Consider the following 20,785-nt stretch of genomic DNA (forward strand, 5'->3'; position numbering starts at 1 on the left):
TCCGCCTATCATCCTCAATCCAATGGGCAGACTGGCCCAGGTAGCGGTTATAAATGGAAAGGGTTAATCCCGACCACCGAGGAGCTGCAAGTCATGAAAGGGTTAACTCTGTCCAGACAGCAGAGATCTGCCCCCAACGTTCCTGTACATTCAGGAATCATCTAAAGTTGATGACGTTGTCTCAGGTCAGTGCTGATTGGCTGATGCTTCCAGGAAGTCTCTGGAAGGTCCCAGCTGCTTCCTAAGGACTGTGCGTGATTGGTCAGGAACTTTCTCACAGCTGAGCCAGCGAGTATAAATAGAGCTGAGCTGCACAGAGAGAGGCAGATAGTAAAACTCCCAGAGAGAAGACAGAGCTCAGCTCATAGAGGAGAACACAACTCCGTTCTCGATACAGCACAGAGGAGACGTATCTTCTGACACAGCAGAGGAGAACCAGCTTTATCTACTGACCCCAAGAAGATATAATATAGAGATCTACACATCCACCAGCAAGAAGATGGCGCCCAAAGACGTTGCAATTGGCATTGATCTTGGCACGACCTATTCCTGCGTTGGCGTCTTCCAGCATGGCAAGGTGGAGATCATCACCAATGACCAGGGCAACCGCACCACCCCGAGCTATGTGGCCTTCACCGACACAGAGAGGCTGATCGGAGATGCAGCCAAGAACCAGGTGGCCATGAACCCACAGAACACAGTCTTTGATGCTAAGAGACTGATTGGCAGGAAGTTTGATGACCACGTGGTGCAGTCTGACATGAAGCACTGGCCATTCCAGGTGGTGAGTGACTGTGGGAAGCCCAAAGTGAAGGTGGAGTACAAAGGAGAAGAGAAGACCTTCACTCCTGAGGAAATTTCCTCCATGGTCTTGTTGAAGATGAAGGAAACAGCTGAGGCGTACCTGGGTCATCCTGTGAGAAACGCTGTGATCACCGTGCCAGCCTATTTCAATGACTCCCAGCGCCAAGCCACTAAAGATGCCGGGGTCATCGCTGGTTTAAATGTACTGAGAATCATTAATGAGCCCACAGCTGCTGCCATTGCTTATGGCTTGGATAAAGGAAGCCAAGGTGAACGCAACATCCTGATCTTTGACCTGGGAGGTGGCACATTTGACGTCTCCATCCTCACTATTGATGAAGGGGTCTTTGAGGTGAAAGCTACTGCAGGTGACACCCATCTGGGTGGAGAAGACTTTGACAACCGAATGGTGAACCACTTTGTGGAAGAATTTAAGCGCAAGCACAAGAAAGACATCAGCCAGAATAAGAGAGCTCTGAGGAGGCTCAGAACAGCTTGCGAGAGAGCCAAACGCACCCTGTCCTCCAGCACCCAGGCCAGCATTGAGATTGACTCTCTGTATGAGGGCATTGACTTCTACACTTCCATCACCAGGGCTCGCTTTGAGGAACTTTGTTCAGATCTCTTCAGGGGAACCCTTGACCCAGTTGAGAAGGCCCTGCGAGATGCCAAGCTGGACAAGTCTCAGATTAATGACATTGTTCTGGTTGGAGGCTCTACACGTATTCCCAAGGTGCAGAAACTCCTTCAAGACTTCTTCAATGGGAAGGAGCTAAACAAGAGCATCAACCCTGATGAAGCTGTCGCCTATGGAGCCGCTGTACAAGCTGCCATCCTGACTGGTGACAAGTCTGAGAAGGTCCAGGATCTGCTCCTGCTGGATGTGGCCCCGCTCTATCTTGGTCTAGAAACAGCCGGAGGGGTGATGACTGTACTCATCAAACGCAACACCACCATCCCCACCAAGCAGACACAGATCTTCAGCACCTACTCTGACAACCAGCCAGGTGTCCTCATCCAGGTCTTTGAGGGTGAGAGAGCAATGACAAAAGACAACAACCTCCTGGGGAAGTTTGAACTGACTGGCATTCCTCCAGCTCCACGTGGAGTGCCACAAATTGAAGTAACCTTTGACATTGATGCCAACGGAATCCTCAATGTGTCTGCTTTGGACAAAAGCTCAGGAAAGCAGAACAAAATCACCATCACCAATGACAAGGGCAGACTGAGCAAAGAGGAAATAGAGAAGATGGTGCAGGAGGCAGAAAGGTACAAGGCGGACGATGAAATTCAGAGGGAGAGGGTTGCTGCTAAGAACTCTCTGGAGTCCTATGTCTTCAATCTGAAGAGCACAGTGGAGGATGACAATATCAAGGACAAAATGAGTGCATCAGATAAGAAGGCCATTGTGGATAAGTGTAATGAGGTCCTGTCATGGCTGGACAAGAACCAGCTGGCTGAGAAAGAGGAGTACCTCCACCAGCAGAAGGAGCTGGAGAGGGTATGTAACCCTATCATCTCCAGATTGTACCAAGGGGCAGCAGGCGGTGGGATGCCAGGAGCCAGCTGCAGTACTCAGGCCAGACAGGGCTGCAACCCCGGACCTACCATTGAAGAGGTGGATTAAAGACTGCATGGTGCTTACTCCAAAGGAATTTGTATGTGAACTTTGGGACTGAACAAATTTTGGCAGGTTGGATAAAAAAATCTGTATCACATTTACACTTCAAGGAAATGTATATGAACTTTGAGACTGACTGAGCAGCACTGAAGATTGGGAGTAAAAACTGGAAAATACATATAAATCACTACAATTACTCACAAAGGACTTGTCAGGGATTCGGGTAAATGAGCAGGACTCATTGGGATGAAAATATTATTTTAGCTATTTCATTTATTTATTCAGGTGCTAATTTGTGATGTGAAAAATGAAATGATGGCACGTTATATGTATACAGGATTGTGATGGTTGTTATATACTTTTGTTAAAGTACTTTTTTTATTTTAATAAAAAGATAATGTTTTATAAATAATTGCGTCTCTGAAATTTACAATTTAAATCAGTGGAGAAACTCAATGAAGATCCCTTAAAGTGTTAGATTTATTTATGTATATATTTGTTAATTTTATTTATTTTAGGAACTTATATAGTGCTGACAATTTACGCAGAGCTTTCATAATATTAAATACTACAGAATATGTGTTAAAGATATAATAACAGGAATCTAAAGCTGAACCAGGGGCTGATAGAAAAGTTATTGTAGCTGTATTCATTAATATTCTGGGTCTTCCCAGAATCCTCTCTCTTTGTTCTCACGACCTGTTTCCTGATTGGCTGGGATGAGAATCAGTGTTACAATAGCGAATATTCATTCGCTATTGTCACACAACTGGGTGGGCTTGAGGCTCTCACCCTTTTGTTTAAGCCTATTAAAGCCTCTGGCTCTAATCACATGCTTCAAAAAAAAAAACACCCTCCCATTGGAATCCATGCATCCAGTGCCCTGTATATAGATTAGGGGCTGGACTCATGGATAGGGGAGGCGGCATCCGTGTACCCCTAATGGATAGGCCACTGCCCTACACCTATAGCTTGTAGCACCCTATACCTATTACCTACAGTCCCACATCCCAATGCATAGCATATTGATAGAATGGGGTGTTGACTATATATTGATTATTCCTATTGGAATGTATGGTGTGTATGGCCACGGTTACTAAGCTCTTGATTTCATTTTACCAAGATGATTGGCTGTGTTGGAATTTTTTCAATTTCTTTTGATCGATTAAATAAATATTCTTGTATTTTGGAAGAACTGATCGTACTTCAGACAGAATAAGGCTAAGTTCACACTTGCAAAAAATTCTAACACTGACGCTAACATGAACCAACGCGCCTATGGTACGAATGTGTGCTTTTGATGCGTTTAACCACTTCCTGCCAGTGTTATAGCAGAAAGACGGCTACAGCCAGGGAGGGATCATTCACGGACATCCTCCCATGATCACGCCCCTTCAGACACATGCCCCTTTGGACACAGTTGATCACAGATCGGGGTAAAGGGCCAATCACAGCAGCCCTTTACCACGGGATCAGCTTCTAAACACAAGTTGGTTATGTGCATTCCTTTCTTAATGAGAGGAGAAGAGAGCTGATAACTGGCTTGTGTGAAAGGGACATTGCCACTGATAATCAGGGCACTCATTATTAGTGTCCAGATTATCAGTGCAGTCCCAACAGTGCCCACCAGTGTGCCAATCAGTGCCCACAGTGCTGAGAAACCAGTGGTGGCAATCAGTGTTCATCCGTGAATTAGAAAAATTACCTGTTTTTATTAATTTTCTGACTTTTTTGTTTGTTTAGCAAACAATAAAAACCCAGCGGTGACTAAATACAACTAAAATAAAGCTCTATTTATGTGAAAAAAAAATTATTAACACTTCATATGGATACAGTGTTGCATGACTGCGTCCACTGCCCTACTGACACCATCCACTGCTCTACTGACATCATCCACTGCTCTACTGACACCGTCCTCTGCCCTACTGACACTGCCCACTACTCTACTGACACATCCACTACTCTACTGGCACTGTCCACTGCTCCATTGACACCATCCACTGTCCTACTGACGTCATCCACTGCCCTTCTGACACCATCCTCTGCATTACTGATACTGTCCACTGCCCTACTGACATCATCCACTCCGCTGACACCACGCTCTGCCCTACTGACATCATCCACTCTGCTGACACCACGCTCTGCCCTACTGACACCATCCACTGCTCTACTGACAAAGCATCCACTGCTCTACTGACACCGTCCACTGCTCTATTGACATCATCCACTGCCCTACTGACACATCCACTGCTCTACTGACACCGTCCACTCCTCTACTGACATCATCTACGGCTCTACTGACACCATCCACTGCCCTACTGACATCATCCACTGCTCTACTGACATCGTCCACTGCTCTATTGACATCTTTCACAGCTCTACTGACACCGTCCACTGCCCTACTGACACCGTCCACTGCTCTACTGACACCATCCAGGGCTCTACTGACACCATCCACTGCTCTACTGACATCATCCACTGCCCTACTAACATCATCCACTGCCCTACTGACATCATCCACTGCTCTACTGACATCATCCACTGCTCTACTGACATGTCCACTGCTCTATTGACATCATCCACGGCTCTACTGACACTATCCACTGCCCTACTGACATCATCCACAGCCCTACTGACACCGTCCACTGCTCTACTAACATCATCCACTGCTCTACTGACACCGTCCTCTGCCCTAATGACACTGCCCACTACTCTACTGACACTGTCCACTGCTCCGCTGACACCATCCACTGTCCTACTGATGTCATCCACTGCCCTACTGACACCATCCTCTGCATTACTGACACTGTCCACTTCCCTACTAACATCATCCACTCTACTGACACCACCCTCTGCCCTACTGACACCATCCACTGCTCTACTTACACCATCCATCCACTGCTCTACTGACACCATCCACTGCTCTACTGACACCGTCCACTGCCCTACTGACATCATCCACTGCTCTACTGACACTGTCCACTGCCCTACTGACACCATCCACTGCTCTAATGACACCGTCCACTGCCCTACTGACACCATCCACTGCCCTACTGACACCATCCACTGCTCTGCTGACACCGTCCTCTGCCCTACTGACACCATCCACTGCCCTACTGACACCATCCACTGCCCTACTGACACCATCCACTGCTCTACTGACATCATCCACTGCTCTACTGACACCGTCCTCTGCCCTACTGACACCATCCACTGCCCTACTGACACATCCACTGCTCTACTGACACCATCCACTGCCCTACTGACACCATCCACTGCCCTACTGACACCATCCACTGCCCTACTGACACATCCACTGCTCTACTGACATCATCCACTGCCCTACTGACACCATCCACTGCCCTACTGATACCATCCACTGCCCTACTGACACCATCCACTGCTCTACTGACACCGATTACTGCCCTACTGACACTATCCACTGTCCTACTTATACTATCCACTCCAAGGATAAGGACTGCATAAATAAACGCATTTATCCTCAAGCAACTGAGCACCAACTGTCTCAATAATCTAACCACCGGGGGAGATGAAGGTGAAATGTTATTGATGGCCCCCACCACCCCCATATTGTCGCAATTGAATCTCACCTTCCTGTTCCTGAGCTTGTCACCCCACAATTCCACTGCCAGGACTAAGGGAAAGAGCTCCAGTAAGGCCAAAGTCTTCAGGAACCTCGCCTCCCTCCAAGACTCCGGCCAGGGCTCTGTACTCCAATTCCCTTGGCAATAAGTGCCATATCCTCCCGAACCTGCCGCATCAGTGAACAGTACCAAATCAGCGTTGCTGACTGGCTCCTCCTGCAACAACGATCGTCCATTAAACTCCTCCAGGAAAGCGTACCACACTCTCAAATCATTACGTAAATCCCTGGACAATCTAATGAAGTGATTGGGCACCCTCACCCCTGAGGTGGCCGCCGCCAATCTACTGCAAAATATGCAACCCATGGGAATAATCCTGCAGGCAAAGTTCAGTTTGCCCAGGAGCGATTGCAGTTCTTTTAACCACAGCTTCCTCTTGCTATGCGCTACCCCGACTTCCTGTCGTAGCGCCACTACCTTGTCCTCCAGCAACCTACACTCCATTGCCATTGAATCAATAGTGATTCCCAAAAACACTAATTCTGAAGTCGGTCCCTCCATCTTCTCCCCTGTCAAAGGAATCCCAAACCTATCTGCCAGATGCTGTATGGTCCCCAGCAAGATCCCACAGCCGCGGGATCCTGGAGGCCCCACGCAAAGGAAGTCATCCAGGTAATGGATGATGGAGTGACCCTAGCCATTTCCCTCACTGCCCACTCAAAGAACAAACGAAATGCCTCAAACAGGGCACAAGAGATTGAACATCCCATAGGCAGACAGCGATCTACAAAGTAAGATCCCTGCCAGCAACAACCTAACGAATGCATACTCTGTGGGTGAACTGGCAATAACCTGAACGCCGCTTCCACATCCGTTTTTTCCATAAGGGCCCCTTTGCCATATTTTCGCAACCCACGAGACAGCTACATCAAAGGACTTATAGGTAACCACACAAGCCTTTGGGTCAATACTGTCATTTACGGAGCCGCCCTTTGGGTAGGACAGGTGGTGCATCATCCTGTACTGCCCTGGTTCTTTCTTGGGAACCACTCCCAACGGGGAAACCACCAAGTCTGAAACCAGCGGGACCAAAAATGGACCGGCCATCCGGCCAAGAGCCACCTCATTAACCAATTTGTCCGACACCACCTTCTGATGGAGTAATGCCGACCTCAAATTATCCAATACCAGAGGAACCTCCCTCAACGTATTCGGAATCCTAAACCCCTCCCAAAACCCGCTTCTAACAAACCAGCCGCTGCCTGATCGAGATATCTACTTAGGAAAGGCAGCATCCTTTCCAGGTTCACCAGCGTCATCCCTTTTTCCAGCGACTCTTTCCTTGTCTGAAACAATGTGAGAAGGGGTTTGCGCCACTGCACCCGTAAACATTCGTGCTTGTAACGACATGAGTTCCCGAACCTGCACGTTCCCTCATTGAACTACCAGCAGAGCCCTTTCTTTTTTGGGGCCGGCGATCCTGCTGAGGAGGCGCCGTTGACCCCTCCTGGAAAAAACTGACCCGTAGCCCTGGAAGAAGTCATCAACTTCATCCAAAGACTAACATCTTTGTGGTCCCATCTAATAGCCAGATGAACGGCCTTCCATTGGTGAAATTGTTCATCATACCGGAGCCACGCCAAACCCCCATACACCCTGTGCGCCTCGCTAATGGCCTCTAGATAGCAAAATAAAGCTGAACAGTGCTCTGTGCCTTTTCCCCGATTACACTCGCAAGGATCGCAAACGCTTGCAACCAATTTGCAAACGTGCGGGGAATAAGCCGGTATCTTCTCTTCTCCCTTCTGGCCCTGGTTAAAAGGTAACTGAATAGCTGCTTTTGAACTCTCAGGTTCAGCTTTTACAGTGTTGTACAAGCTGTACACTCACTACTTTACGTTGTAGCAAAGTGTCATTTCTTGTCACATGAAAAGATAATAAAATATTTACAAAAATGTGAGGGGTGTACTCACTTTTGTGAGATACTGTATATATATATATATATATATATATATATATATATATATATATATATATATATATATATATATATATATATATATATATATCTCTATCTATCTATCTATATATATATATATATATATATATATATATATATATATTGTTGTTGATATATATATATATATATATATATATATATATATATATATATTGTTGTTGATATATATATATATATATATATATATACACAGGGCTCAAGTCCTGCGGGAACACATGGGAACGGAGTTCCTGTACTTTTTCCACAACAGGAACTCAGTTCCCGTTAGCAGCTGTGCCCTGCAAGACTTTGAAGTATGTGAGCTGTGTGGCAGGTGCTGCACCACCAGCCGCCGACACAGCTCCCAATAGTAAGTGCCGCTCACCTGACCATTCAGGCATTGCCAGTAGGGGGCCCCATGACAGCTTCCGCTTCAATCTACCTGTCAATCACAGCTAGCTGACGGGTAGATCAGGTCCCTGCTGCTAAGAAATTGTATTTAGTCAGACCTCTCGTGTAATGCGCTCCTCCCCGCCGGCCCCTCCTGATTTTATGTCTCCTCATCTCCCCCCCCCCCCCCAGTCTCCTGCATACTTGCTCTGTGTGTCCCGCTGAATCCCCCCCCTCCTCCATCTTCAGTGCCATATGATGAGAGAACCCAGAGGAGGAGCACAGCTATTCTGCTCACAGGACATGCAGGGAAAGAGGTGAGCTGAGGGAGGAACAACAGTTTGGGGTGGTAAGCTGAGCACAATACCTGGCAAAGTTTAATGCCAGGAGGGAAGTTTATGTGGAAAAATGTGAAGGGTTGGAATAGCAGCGAGTGTGTGTTGGAGACCTGCAGAGTTTGCAGCCCCCCCAAGCTAACATACATCTCCTAAGCAGGAACACATCACTATCTCCCCAAGCATTCTGTCCAGATAATGTGCAGTTCATTTATGACCTTTCCGTTTAACCCTGTGTTATCCAAACTCTGTTCAATGAAAAGTGTAAACTCACCACATAAACACTCTATATACAAAATAAGATTCCCCAATAAAGATCAGAACATGATGTTCACATTTGCATGAAAGCACAATGGAATGAATGCTGATTATTCAGAGAATTACTGTATTTATGTTTATTGAGGACTGTTTTTTTTTTTTTTTAAGGAAAAACAGTTACGCTTCATACACACAATACGAAAATTGGATGAAAAATACCACTTTTGAAGCGTGCATATGAGCGTATCATTTTTTTTTTTTTGGTGGGCGAGTGGATCTTGGGTCTAGGGGATGTCCCGTGGTAAATGGCCCAGTAACTTGAGACTGACAATAGATCCACTTGAATTTTATTTGCAAAAACTCAAACCATCGCACAGTCTTTCAACTTGGGATCAGAGGGTTGGAAAGGAAAGTTCAGGGACTCTCAATGTCAAAGTCCAAAAACATTAAAGAACTTGCTTTCTTTGACTGCATCCAGAGAATAGCCATTCGCAGCTGGATGATCACTCAGATTGGACAGTCCCTCTCTCACAAGGCCTAGCAGCCAACCAGGTGTTTATGCAGGAACAAAGTCTTTGTCACAGATGTTGTTGCAGAACATGTAGGGAAACTAAGCTGTAGAACACTTGTAGGATACCAGGATCTTATACCCTGTTTGGCGATATCCACAAGACCGGATTCTTTCGGTTACTTCAGCCCTTCCAGGCTCTTGTTAAGAAAACCAACCCGCACGTGGTGTTCTTCTAAAGACTCCTCCCCTGGAATGCTCGAAGTTCAATGAGTCTCTACCAGAGGCGTAACTAGAAACCTCAGGGCCCCGGTGCAAGAAATTAGGAAGGGCCCCCCCCCCCGAAAAGCATGATTTTGATACTATATTTTTTTCCACTGTACAACAAAGTAAAACATTTCTGTGCAACCTGTGTCCCCAGTGGAACCTGTGTCACCAGTGCAGTGGTGGTCCTGGAGAGGGGTGGTGGTACTGGAGGTGGGTGGCGGTGGTGGTACTGGAGGGGGATGGTGGTACTGGAGGGGGGCTGGTGGTGGTACTGGAGGTGGGTGGCGGTGGTGGTACTGGAGGGGGTGGTGGTCCTGGAGGGGGATGGTGGTCCTGGAGAGGGGTGGTGGTACTGGAGGTGGGTGGCGTTGGTGGTACTGGAGGGGGATAGTGGTCCCGGAGAGGGGTGGTGGTGGTACTGGAGGGGGATGGTGGTCCTGGAGAGGGGTGGCGGTGGTACTGGAGGTTGGTGGCGGTGGTGGTACTGGAGGGGGATAGTGGTCCTGGAGGGGGATGGTGGTCCTGGAGAGGGGTGGTGGTGGTACTGAAGGTGGGTGGTGGTGGTACTGGAGATGGTGGCAGTGGTGGTACTGAAGGGGGGGTGGTGGTACTGGAGAGGGGTGGCGGTCCTGGAGAGGGGTGGCGGTGGTACTGGAGGGGGATGGTAGTACTGGAGGTGGGTGGCGGTGGTACTGGAGGTGGGTGGTGGTGGTACTGGAGGAGGGTGGCGATGGTACTGGAGCGGCATGGTGGTCCTGGAGAGGGGTGGCGGTGGTACTGGAGGTGGGTGGCGGTGGTGGTACTAGAGGGTGAGTGGTGGTACTGGAGAGGCATGGTGGTCCTGGAGAGGGGTGGCGGTGGTACTGGAGGTGGGTGGCGGTGGTGGTACTAGAGGGTGGGTGGTGGTACTGGAGAGGCATGGTGGTCCTGGAGAGGGGTGGCGGTGGTACTGGAGGTGGGTGGCATGGTGGTGGTACTGGAGAGGGGGTGGCATGGTGGTGGTACTGGAGAGGGGGTGGCGGTGGTCCTGGAGGTGGGTGGCGGTGGTACTGAAGGTGGGTGGCACAGTGGTGGTGGTACTGGAGGAGGGGTGGCGGTGGTACTGAAGGTGGGTAGCACGGTGGTGGTGGTGGTACTGGAGGAGGGGTGGCGGTGGTACTGAAGGTGGGTAGCACGGTGGTGGTGGTGGTACTGGAGGAGGGGTGGCGGTGGTAATGGACATCAGGATCCCCAGATACCCCCCTTAATTTAGGGTCCCCAGAGAGCCCCCCTTACTTTAGGGTCCCTAGACAGTCACCCCCCTTAAAGAGGTTTCTCTGTACCTTGCTGGACTCCGCCGTGCACCTTGGCCCCCAGCAGATCTCTGTACCCCCCCCCCCCACGCACCTGGGGGGAGGCAGCGATCAGCAGCTCTATGATGTTGATGGGCGGCGGGATCTTCCTGAGTCTCTGCACACACTGGAGAGGAGTCAGCACGGCTGTGAGTGAAGAGCGTGTCTCATGTAAACAGCAGCACACAGACACCGGCACTCGGGAGTGAAGTTTCATTTTCCCTTGTCCTCTCGCAAAACACACAGCTGATCCTGCTCCCCCTTCGGCCCCCCCTCCCCTCCTCTCCTCTCCTGTGTTCTCCGCGGGAAATGTGAGCTTGTTAGCTTCACACCTGAATGCCCGCGGAGAACACAGGAGAGGAGAGGAGGGGAGGGGGGGCCGAAGGGGGAGCAGGATCAGCTGTGTGTTTTGCGAGAGGACAAGGGAAAATGAAACTTCACTCCCGAGTGCCGGTGTCTCTGTGCTGCTGTTTACATGAGACACGCTCTTCACTCACAGCCCTGTGAATAGCAACCACGCTGGGGCCCCCCACAGTGATGGAATTCCAGGGCCCAGTCGCAACTGCGACTGTTGCGACCCTGATAATTCCGCCACTGGTCTCTACTGAACTGGAGAGGGCACCCATCCACCTTGGAATCCTTCCTTAGTTCCCTTGCCTTGGGCTAGCCAGCCCCGAGGCATTAACCACTTGACCACTGGGCACTTAAACACCCTTAATAACCAGACCAATTTTTAGCTTTCGGTGCTCTCACATTTTGAATGACAATTACTCAGTCATGCAACACTGTACCCGCATGAAATTTTTGTCCTTATTGTCACACAAATAGAGCTTTCTTTTGGTGGTATTTAATCACCGCTGGGTTTTTTATTTTTTGTGCTATAAAAGAAAAAAGACAGAAAATTCTGTAAAAAAATGAATTTTTCTCTTTGTTTCTGTTATAAAATTTAGCAGATTGGTAATTTTTCTTCATAAATTTTGGCCAAAATTTATACTACTACATATCTTTGGTAAAAATAAGTACAAATTGGTGGATATTATTTGGTCTTTGTGAAAGTTATAGAGTCCACAAGCTATGGTGCCAATATCTGAAAATTGATCACACTTGAGACCCTAACATGCCAGAAAAGTACAAATACACCTCAAATGATTTTTTTTTTAATTTGACACGGGGTTCCCCTTAATATCCATACCAGACCTGAAGGGACTGGGAATTGAATTTAGGGGAACCCCACGCTTTTTTTTTTTTTATCAATGAATGAATTGTCACTTTGTGCAGGGACAGTTCTAAGCACAGGAAACATGCACCCCTTCACAGGCATACTATAGACACCCCCCAGGTACGATATTTAAAGGAATATTACACTTTTATTGTTTCACTTTAGTCATTATTAAAATCACTGCTCCTGAAAAAAAATAAACAGTTTTGTGCTTTAAAAAAAAAAAAACAGTAAAGTTAGCCCAATGTTTTTGCATAATGTGAAAGATGAAGTTACGCTGAGTAAATAGATACCTAACATGTCACCCTTCAAAATTGCACACGCTCATGGAATGGCGACAAGCATCGCTACTTAAAAATCCCCATAGGTGACGCTTTCAATTTTTTACTGGTTACATGTTTTGAGTTACAGAAGAGGTCTAGGGCCAGAATTATTGCTCTCACTCTAATGTTCACAGCGATACCTCACTTGTGTGGTTTGAACACCGTTTTCATATGTGGGCGGGACTTACGTATGCGTTCGCTTCTGCATGTGAGCACATGGGGACAGGGGCGCTTTCAATTTTTTTTTATTGTTCATTTTACTTTATTTATATTAGTTGGGCGGTGGGCGGGAAGTGGTTAAAATGCTTTTTTTTTTTAACACAAAGTTGTCCATTTATACAATATTTCTAACACATAGCATATACATACCAAAAATGACACCCCAAAATAGATTCTCCTACTCCTCCTGAGTACGGCGATACCACATGTGTGAAACTTCCACAGCCTGACCACATACAGCATACAGAGGCTGAGTACAGCCAAGCATGGCCGAGTATCACCAAGTATTGCAGGGTATCACTGAGTATTTCAGGGTATCACCGAGTATGGCTGGGTATTGCAGGGTATCACAAAGTATGGCCGAGTATGGCTGGGTATTGCAGTGTATCACCGGGTATGGCTGGGTATTGCAGAGAATCACTGAGTATGGCTGGGTATTGCAGGGTATCACAGAGTATGGCTGGGTATTGCAGTGTATAACCGGGTATGGCTGGGTATTGCAGAGTATCACTGAGTATGGCTGGGTATTGCAGGGTATCACAGAGTATGGCTGGGTATTGCAGTGTATCACTGGGTATGGCTGGGTATTGCAGAGTATCACTGAGTATGGCTGGGTATTGCAGGGTATCACAGAGTATGGCTGGGTATTGCAGTGTATAACCGGGTATGGCTGGGTATTGCAGAGTATCACTGAGTATGGCTGGGTATTGCAGGGTATCACAGAGTATGGCTGGGTATGGCAATTTATGGCAGAGTATTGGCAAGGTATTGCAGGCTATTGCAGAGTATTGCTGGGTATTGCAGATTATTGCTGGGTATTGCAGAGTATTGCCAGGGCATTGCAGAGTATTGGCAGGGCATTACTGGGTATTGCAGAGTATTGGCAGGGCATTGCTGGGTATTGCAGAGTATTGGCAGGGCATTGCTGGGTATTGCAGAGTATGGGCAGGGCATCGCAGAGTATTGGCAGGGCATTGCTGGGTATTGCAAAGAATTGGCAGGGCATTGCTGGGTATTGCAGAATATTGGCAGGGCATTGCTGGGTATTGCAGAGTATTGCCAGGGCATTGCAGAGTATTGCAGAGTATTGGCAGGGCATTGCTGGGTTTTGCAGAGTATTGGCAGGGCATTACTGGGTATTGCAGAGTATTGACAGGGCATTACTGGGTATTGCAGAGTATTGGTAGGGCATTGCTGGGTATTGCAGAGTATTGGCAGGGCATTACTGGGTATTGCAGAGTATTGAAGAGTATTGGCAGGGCATTGCTGGGTATTGCAGAGTATTGTCAGGGCATTGCTGGGTATTGCAGAGTATTGGCAGGGCATTACTGGTTATTTCAGAGTTTTGGCAGGGCATTGCAGAGTATTGCAGAGTATTGGCAGGGCATTGCTGGGTATTACAGAGTATTGGCAGGGTATTGCTGGGTATTGCAGAGTATTGGCAGGGCATTGCAGAGTATTGCAGAGTATTGGCAGGGCATTGCTGGGTATTACAGAGTATTGGCAGGGTATTGCTGGGTATTGCAGAGTATTGGCAGGGTATTGCAGAGTATTGGCAGGACATTGCTGGGTATTGCAGAGTATTGGCAGGGAATTGAGGGGTTAATTGTCAGTGAGCAGCGCTGTGGGCACTGCAGATCCAGCCCACAGCACTGCTGACACTGATCTCTCCCCTCTCACTGTACCGATCGAGGGGAGGAACCGGCGTCATAACATGACACCGGTTTGTTTACAAGTAATCGCTCCGTCATTTGACGGACCGTAATCCGTGATGCTCTCGAGTGATGCTCACGGATGTTCTTGAGTGCGCGCCCCAGGGGGCGCACGAGAGCGGAATTCTGGGAGGACGTCATATGACGCCCTCCCAGAGTTAAGCAACCGCCCTGTAGCCGTCATTCAGCTATGGGCTGGTTGTTAAGTGGTTAAAGTCGGGTGGATCCGCATCCCAGGCCATAGCTTTCCTGGATCCTGGTCAGGAGGACCAGGACCATGTAATCAGCACAGCATACTGGACCAGAACCCTGAACCATGTGACGTCCGCATCTTAAATACCCTCTCCCAGAGGGCACAGCGAGAGGGCCACTGCCACTGACCTGACTCCGAGAGAGAGTAAATTAAACGCCCAAACAGACCATAGTTCCACACCTGCCACCAGAGACAGCGCCCCCCTGTTGTTTTCTTGTTTTGTTTTCTTGTATTGTTGGTTACAAGTAATATATGTAAAAACTTGATTTTCCATGGGGGGAAGGAGGGAGGGTGGTTTATTGGGTGCTCCGTACTACAGGGGACATCGGTGACATCGCTGGCTCCTGTGTCAGGTAAGTGACACATAATGGACTAATATGCGATGCATAGTAGCCCATTATGCTTTACCTTTGCAGGGAAACGAAGTAAACACATCAGGGTTTACTTCCTCTTTAACTTTAATTTTATATATATATATATTTATGTTGTTTTCTTGTTTTGTTTTATTGTATTTTTGGTTACAAATAATGTATGTAAAAACTTGATTTTCCCATGGGGGAAGGAGGGAGGGTGGTTTATTGTTTTTTTTTTTTAAATATATTTGATTTATTTTATACTACAGTTTATGAGCCACTTGTTCGATAAATTTTATTCATTCCAAAAACAAAATTGTGTTGTTTTTTGTATTGGTAAATGTAAGTGAATGAAAAAGTTTACTTTTCTTTGTGTACAGTGTAGAAGGCATAACACCTGCACTGCACACGTGTGCTGATGCCAGTAGCACACACACAATGTGATGACAAATCTTAACCTCACATATGCACAATGGTTTAAATCCCCATACCAAAATAAAATAAAAAATCGATACTAAACTCTTTGGGCATGGATCTTGACAGGAAACCCCATGCCAAAAAATGATTAAAAAAAAATATTTAAAAAAAACGCAGGGTACCCTCTTAAGTCCATAACAGGCCTTTTGGTCTGGTGTGACTTTTAAGGGGAACCCAACATCAAAAGTTGAAAATGTTATGCTGAGATATGAACAAACTCCTTCCCTCTTGGATCCTCGTCGTAGTGTACTTAACATTGCTGATCAGTCCGTGTGCGAATCACAATGACTGCACAATGACACCAGAGGGCAGCAGAGAGCTCTGCTTGATACGCAATAGAATGAGACCTGACAGCACCTGTCTGCCCAGGGTTTACTTCCTCTTTAAAATGCACACTGGTTTAAATCCACATACCAAAAAAAAAAAAAAAATCGATACTAAACTCTTTGGGCATGGATCTTGACAGGAAAACCCACGCCAAAAAAAGATTTAAAAAAACGCGGGGTACCCCCTTAAGTCCATGACAGGCCTTTTAGTCTGGTAGGAATTTTAAGGGGAACGCAACACCAAACTTAAACTGACTGAAAATAAAAACGATGTGGGGTTCCCTCTAACTCCCATACCAGACCCTTACCTTAAAGTGGAGGGAAGAGCGAGTGCCCCTCCTCCTGAACAATACCAGGCCACATACCCTCAACATGGGAGGTATGGGTGCTTTGGGGCTGGGGACGGCTCTGTACCCCCCACCCCAAAGCACCTTGTTCCCATGTTGAGGGAGACAAGGGCCTCTTTCCGATCCCTAGCCGATGGTTGTTGGGGTCTGCGGGCAGGGGGCTTATCGGAATCTGGAAGCCCCCTTAATGAGGGGGGGCCCCCAGATCCTACCTCCCCATGTGAATAGGTATGGGGTACATAACCAGCCTTTTTTCTTGGGTTTCATAACCAGCCGGGTTCTCTGAAGAATCAGTGCTGCTGGCTACAGCCGGCAACACTGATCACTGTGTTCTGATGGCGGTAAAGTCTCCCTGCCATCAGAACACAATAAAAAAGGGTGAGGGATCCCCCATTCACTATGAATGTGCGGATGGGGGAATTGTGTAATTTTTATAATTCTAGGAGCGTACCTACAGGAGTTGCAAATCCCCCCTCTCAATATGCTCCAGGGGGCCTGGATAGGAGAGGCAGTGGCATATAGAGTAACCAATCTCCTCACTCTTTCAAGCGCTAAATTCCCACTTCTCCTCTCCCTCCTGCAGGCATTCAGCAGCTGGGGATCAAGGTAGGGGATCAGTTCCTCTATATGGTGCTGCCCCTCCTATCCAGCTTGTTAATGCACCCCCCAGGCCTATGTCCTCTCTCCCGGCCTCCTCTCTTCCTCCACACCTTTGCCAGGTTTCCCCCTCCCCTGTGCCACTGGCTGATGTCAGGATGGAAAGCGGGTAAGGGGCCGGTAAGTAACCATTTACCTTCCTTGTCTGAATGACTAAAGTCAGTGATTGGTACTGATTGCTGATTCTGTCCATTCATAACCGAACAACAGAAAACTGTGTTTACTATGTTTCAGTTTGTGAATCAATGAGAAGCTCTGTGCAGAGCTATTCCTGTCCATTCATTCTGTACAGCTGAGGCTTGAGATTGAGGGCTGTGTCCTCAACATCCTTTCTCTAAAATAAGAAGGTTAAAAAAAAAAAAAATACTGACACCGGTTGTGGAACTATCAGGGTCACAAAGGTCGCACTTGCAACCGGGCCCTGTCACTCCACCACTGGGCTCAGAGGAGGGACCCCGGCTGGGCGTCCCCTTCATGGTTTTTTCACTGGGGGCCCTGAAGGTTCTAGTTAAGCCTCTGGTTCAATTCCCTGGGAGGCAAAAAAGGGTAAAAAAACTTTCAGAGAACTTTGCTGTGAATATTCCATATTCTGAGTGGGTGAAATACATATTTTCTTAACTCAGTTTACCGATCTTATAATGCCCCATACTATTTGTATTTTGATACAATTTACATGTCTAATGTTAAAGAGTTATTTTATCTCCTATAAAGTTAATAATCAATATTACACTGAAAATGCTGCAAATATATGTAGATTTAGCATAAAAATGAAATAACATTTTTTTTTTTTAAAGTAAATATTTATTAAGAAAAATAGCAATTACCATATGTACAATGGACATAAACATAGAAAAAACTTTTTACTAAAATTGTAAAATATATTTTGCTGTGTTTGATGACCTGCAAAAAACACTTTTTTGAGTGCTACATTTAGTCCTTTTTCAGTGCAGTCCAATTAATCACACGTAGGTCCTTATATTTTTAATGTTATACTGTCCTTAATCTAACTCTGCAATGGTGATCAAAAGTCACATAAAAGTCCTGCAATAAACACCATGCAGTCTTTAATCCACCTCTTCAATGGTAGGTCCGGGGTTGCAGCCCTGTCTGGCCTGAGTACTGCAGCTGGCTCCTGGCATCCCACCGCCTGCTGCCCCTTGGTACAATCTGGAGATGATAGGGTTACATACCCTCTCCAGCTCCTTCTGCTGGTGGAGGTACTCCTCTTTCTCAGCCAGCTGGTTCTTGTCCAGCCATGACAGGACCTCATTACACTTATCCACAATGGCCTTCTTATCTGATGCACTCATTTTGTCCTTGATATTGTCATCCTCCACTGTGCTCTTCAGATTGAAGACATAGGACTCCAGAGAGTTCTTAGCAGCAACCCTCTCCCTCTGAATATCATCGTCCGCCTTGTACCTTTCTGCCTCCTGCACCATCTTCTCTATTTCCTCTTTGCTCAGTCTGCCCTTGTCATTGGTGATGGTGATTTTGTTCTGCTTTCCTGAGCTTTTGTCCAAAGCAGACACATTGAGGATTCCGTTGGCATCAATGTCAAAGGTTACTTCAATTTGTGGCACTCCACGTGGAGCTGGAGGAATGCCAGTCAGTTCAAACTTCCCCAGGAGGTTGTTGTCTTTTGTCATTGCTCTCTCACCCTCAAAGACCTGGATGAGGACACCTGGCTGGTTGTCAGAGTAGGTGCTGAAGATCTGTGTCTGCTTGGTGGGGATGGTGGTGTTGCGTTTGATGAGTACAGTCATCACCCCTCCGGCTGTTTCTAGACCAAGAGAGAGCGGGGCCACATCCAGCAGGAGCAGATCCTGGACCTTCTCAGACTTGTCACCAGTCAGGATGGCAGCTTGTACAGCGGCTCCATAGGCGACAGCTTCATCAGGGTTGATGCTCTTGTTTAGCTCCTTCCCATTGAAGAAGTCTTGAAGGAGTTTCTGCACCTTGGGAATACGTGTAGAGCCTCCAACCAGAACAATGTCATTAATCTGAGACTTGTCCAGCTTGGCATCTCTCAGGGCCTTCTCAACGGGGTCAAGGGTTCCCCTGAAGAGATCTGAACAAAGTTCCTCAAAGCGAGCCCTGGTGATGGAAGTGTAGAAGTCAATGCCCTCATACAGAGAGTCAATCTCAATGCTGGCCTGGGTGCTGGAGGACAGGGTGCGCTTGGCTCTCTCGCAAGCTGTTCTGAGCCTCCTCAGAGCTCTCTTATTCTGGCTGATGTCTTTCTTGTGCTTGCGCTTAAATTCTTCCACAAAGTGGTTCACCATTCGGTTGTCAAAGTCTTCTCCACCCAGATGGGTGTCACCTGCTGTAGCCTTCACCTCAAAGACCCCTTCATCAATAGTGAGGATGGAGACGTCAAATGTGCCACCTCCCAGGTCAAAGATCAGGATGTTGCGTTCACCTCGGCTTCCTTTATCCAAGCCATAAGCAATGGCAGCAGCTGTGGGCTCATTAATGATTCTCAGAACATTTAAACCAGCGATGACCCCGGCATCTTTAGTGGCTTGGCGCTGGGAGTCATTGAAATAGGCTGGCACGGTGATCACAGCGTTTCTCACAGGATGACCCAGGTACGCCTCAGCTGTTTCCTTCATCTTCAACAAGACCATGGAGGAAATTTCCTCAGGAGTGAAGGTCTTCTCTTCTCCTTTGTACTCCACCTTCACTTTGGGCTTCCCACAGTCACTCACCACCTGGAATGGCCAGTGCTTCATGTCAGACTGCACCACGTGGTCATCAAACTTCCTGCCAATCAGTCTCTTAGCATCAAAGACTGTGTTCTGTGGGTTCATGGCCACCTGGTTCTTGGCTGCATCTCCGATCAGCCTCTCTGTGTCGGTGAAGGCCACATAGCTCGGGGTGGTGCGGTTGCCCTGGTCATTGGCGATGATCTCCACCTTGCCATGCTGGAAGACGCCAACGCAGGAATAGGTCGTGCCAAGATCAATGCCAATTGCAACGTCTTTGGGCGCCATCTTCTTGCTGGTGGATGTGTAGATCTCTATATTATATCTTCTTGGGGTCAGTAGATAAAGCTGGTTCTCCTCTGCTGTGTCAGAAGATACGTCTCCTCTGTGCTGTATGGAGAACGGAGTTGTGTTCTCCTCTATGAGCTGAGCTCTGTCTTCTCTCTGGGAGTTTTACTATCTGCCTCTCTCTGTGCAGCTCAGCTCTATTTATACTCGCTGGCTCAGCTGTGAGAAAGTTCCTGACCAATCACGCACAGTCCTTAGGAAGCAGCTGGAACCTTCCAGAGACTTCCTGGAAGCATCAGCCAATCAGCACTGACCTGAGACAACGTCATCAACTTTAGATGATTCCTGAATGTACAGGAACATTGGGGGCAGATCTCTGCTGTCTGGACCGAGTTAACCCTTTCATGACTTGCAGCTCCTCAGTGGTTGGGAATAACCCTTTCCATTTATAACCGCTACCTAGCGGCTGAATACAATTAACCCTTTCTTGGCTAATTGCTGCCTGGTGACAAGATAACCAGCAGCTCAATAAAGCGTAATACAGTTAACCTTTTCATGACCGATGATTATCTGGTAGCTAGACAGGATAAATACTCTCACAATTAACGGCTCTCATATGATTAACCCTTTATGACCAGCATCTTCTTAGTGGCTGAACACGGGTCTACTGTTTTATGACAAATGTCTCCCCAGTGGCTGGATGACATTAACCCTTCCATGACTGTCAACTCCCTGGAGGCTGAACACCATTAACCCTTTCATGACTGATGTCTCCCAGGTGGTCT

General features: G+C 47.4%; 2 protein-coding genes across 2 annotated transcripts; one reads left to right on the forward strand and one right to left on the reverse strand.

The window, feature by feature from the left end:
- Nucleotides 1-322: 322 nt before the first annotated feature.
- Nucleotides 323-2,751, forward strand: LOC143927251 (heat shock 70 kDa protein-like). The gene has a single exon (XM_077451253.1). The coding sequence runs from the start codon at nucleotides 500-502 to the stop codon at nucleotides 2,429-2,431; it is 1,932 nt and encodes a 643-aa protein (XP_077307379.1). The 5' UTR covers nucleotides 323-499; the 3' UTR covers nucleotides 2,432-2,751.
- Nucleotides 2,752-17,870: 15,119 nt separating this feature from the next.
- Nucleotides 17,871-20,225, reverse strand: LOC143927252 (heat shock 70 kDa protein-like). Its single transcript, XM_077451254.1, has one exon. The coding sequence runs from the start codon at nucleotides 19,998-20,000 to the stop codon at nucleotides 18,069-18,071; it is 1,932 nt and encodes a 643-aa protein (XP_077307380.1). The 5' UTR covers nucleotides 20,001-20,225; the 3' UTR covers nucleotides 17,871-18,068.
- Nucleotides 20,226-20,785: the final 560 nt, after the last annotated feature.

This window comes from Lithobates pipiens, unplaced genomic scaffold, assembly GCF_037356315.1.
Source record: "Lithobates pipiens isolate NorthernLeopardFrog02 unplaced genomic scaffold, aLitPip1_a1.2 Scaffold_23, whole genome shotgun sequence".
NCBI classification, from domain to species: Eukaryota; Metazoa; Chordata; class Amphibia; order Anura; family Ranidae; genus Lithobates; species Lithobates pipiens.

Excerpts from the sequence above, each read along its gene's own strand:
- LOC143927251 (XM_077451253.1), top strand. The coding sequence starts at position 500 with ATGGCGCCCAAAGACGTTGCAATTGGCATTGATCTTGGCACGACCTAT.
- LOC143927252 (XM_077451254.1), bottom strand. The coding sequence starts at position 20,000 with ATGGCGCCCAAAGACGTTGCAATTGGCATTGATCTTGGCACGACCTAT.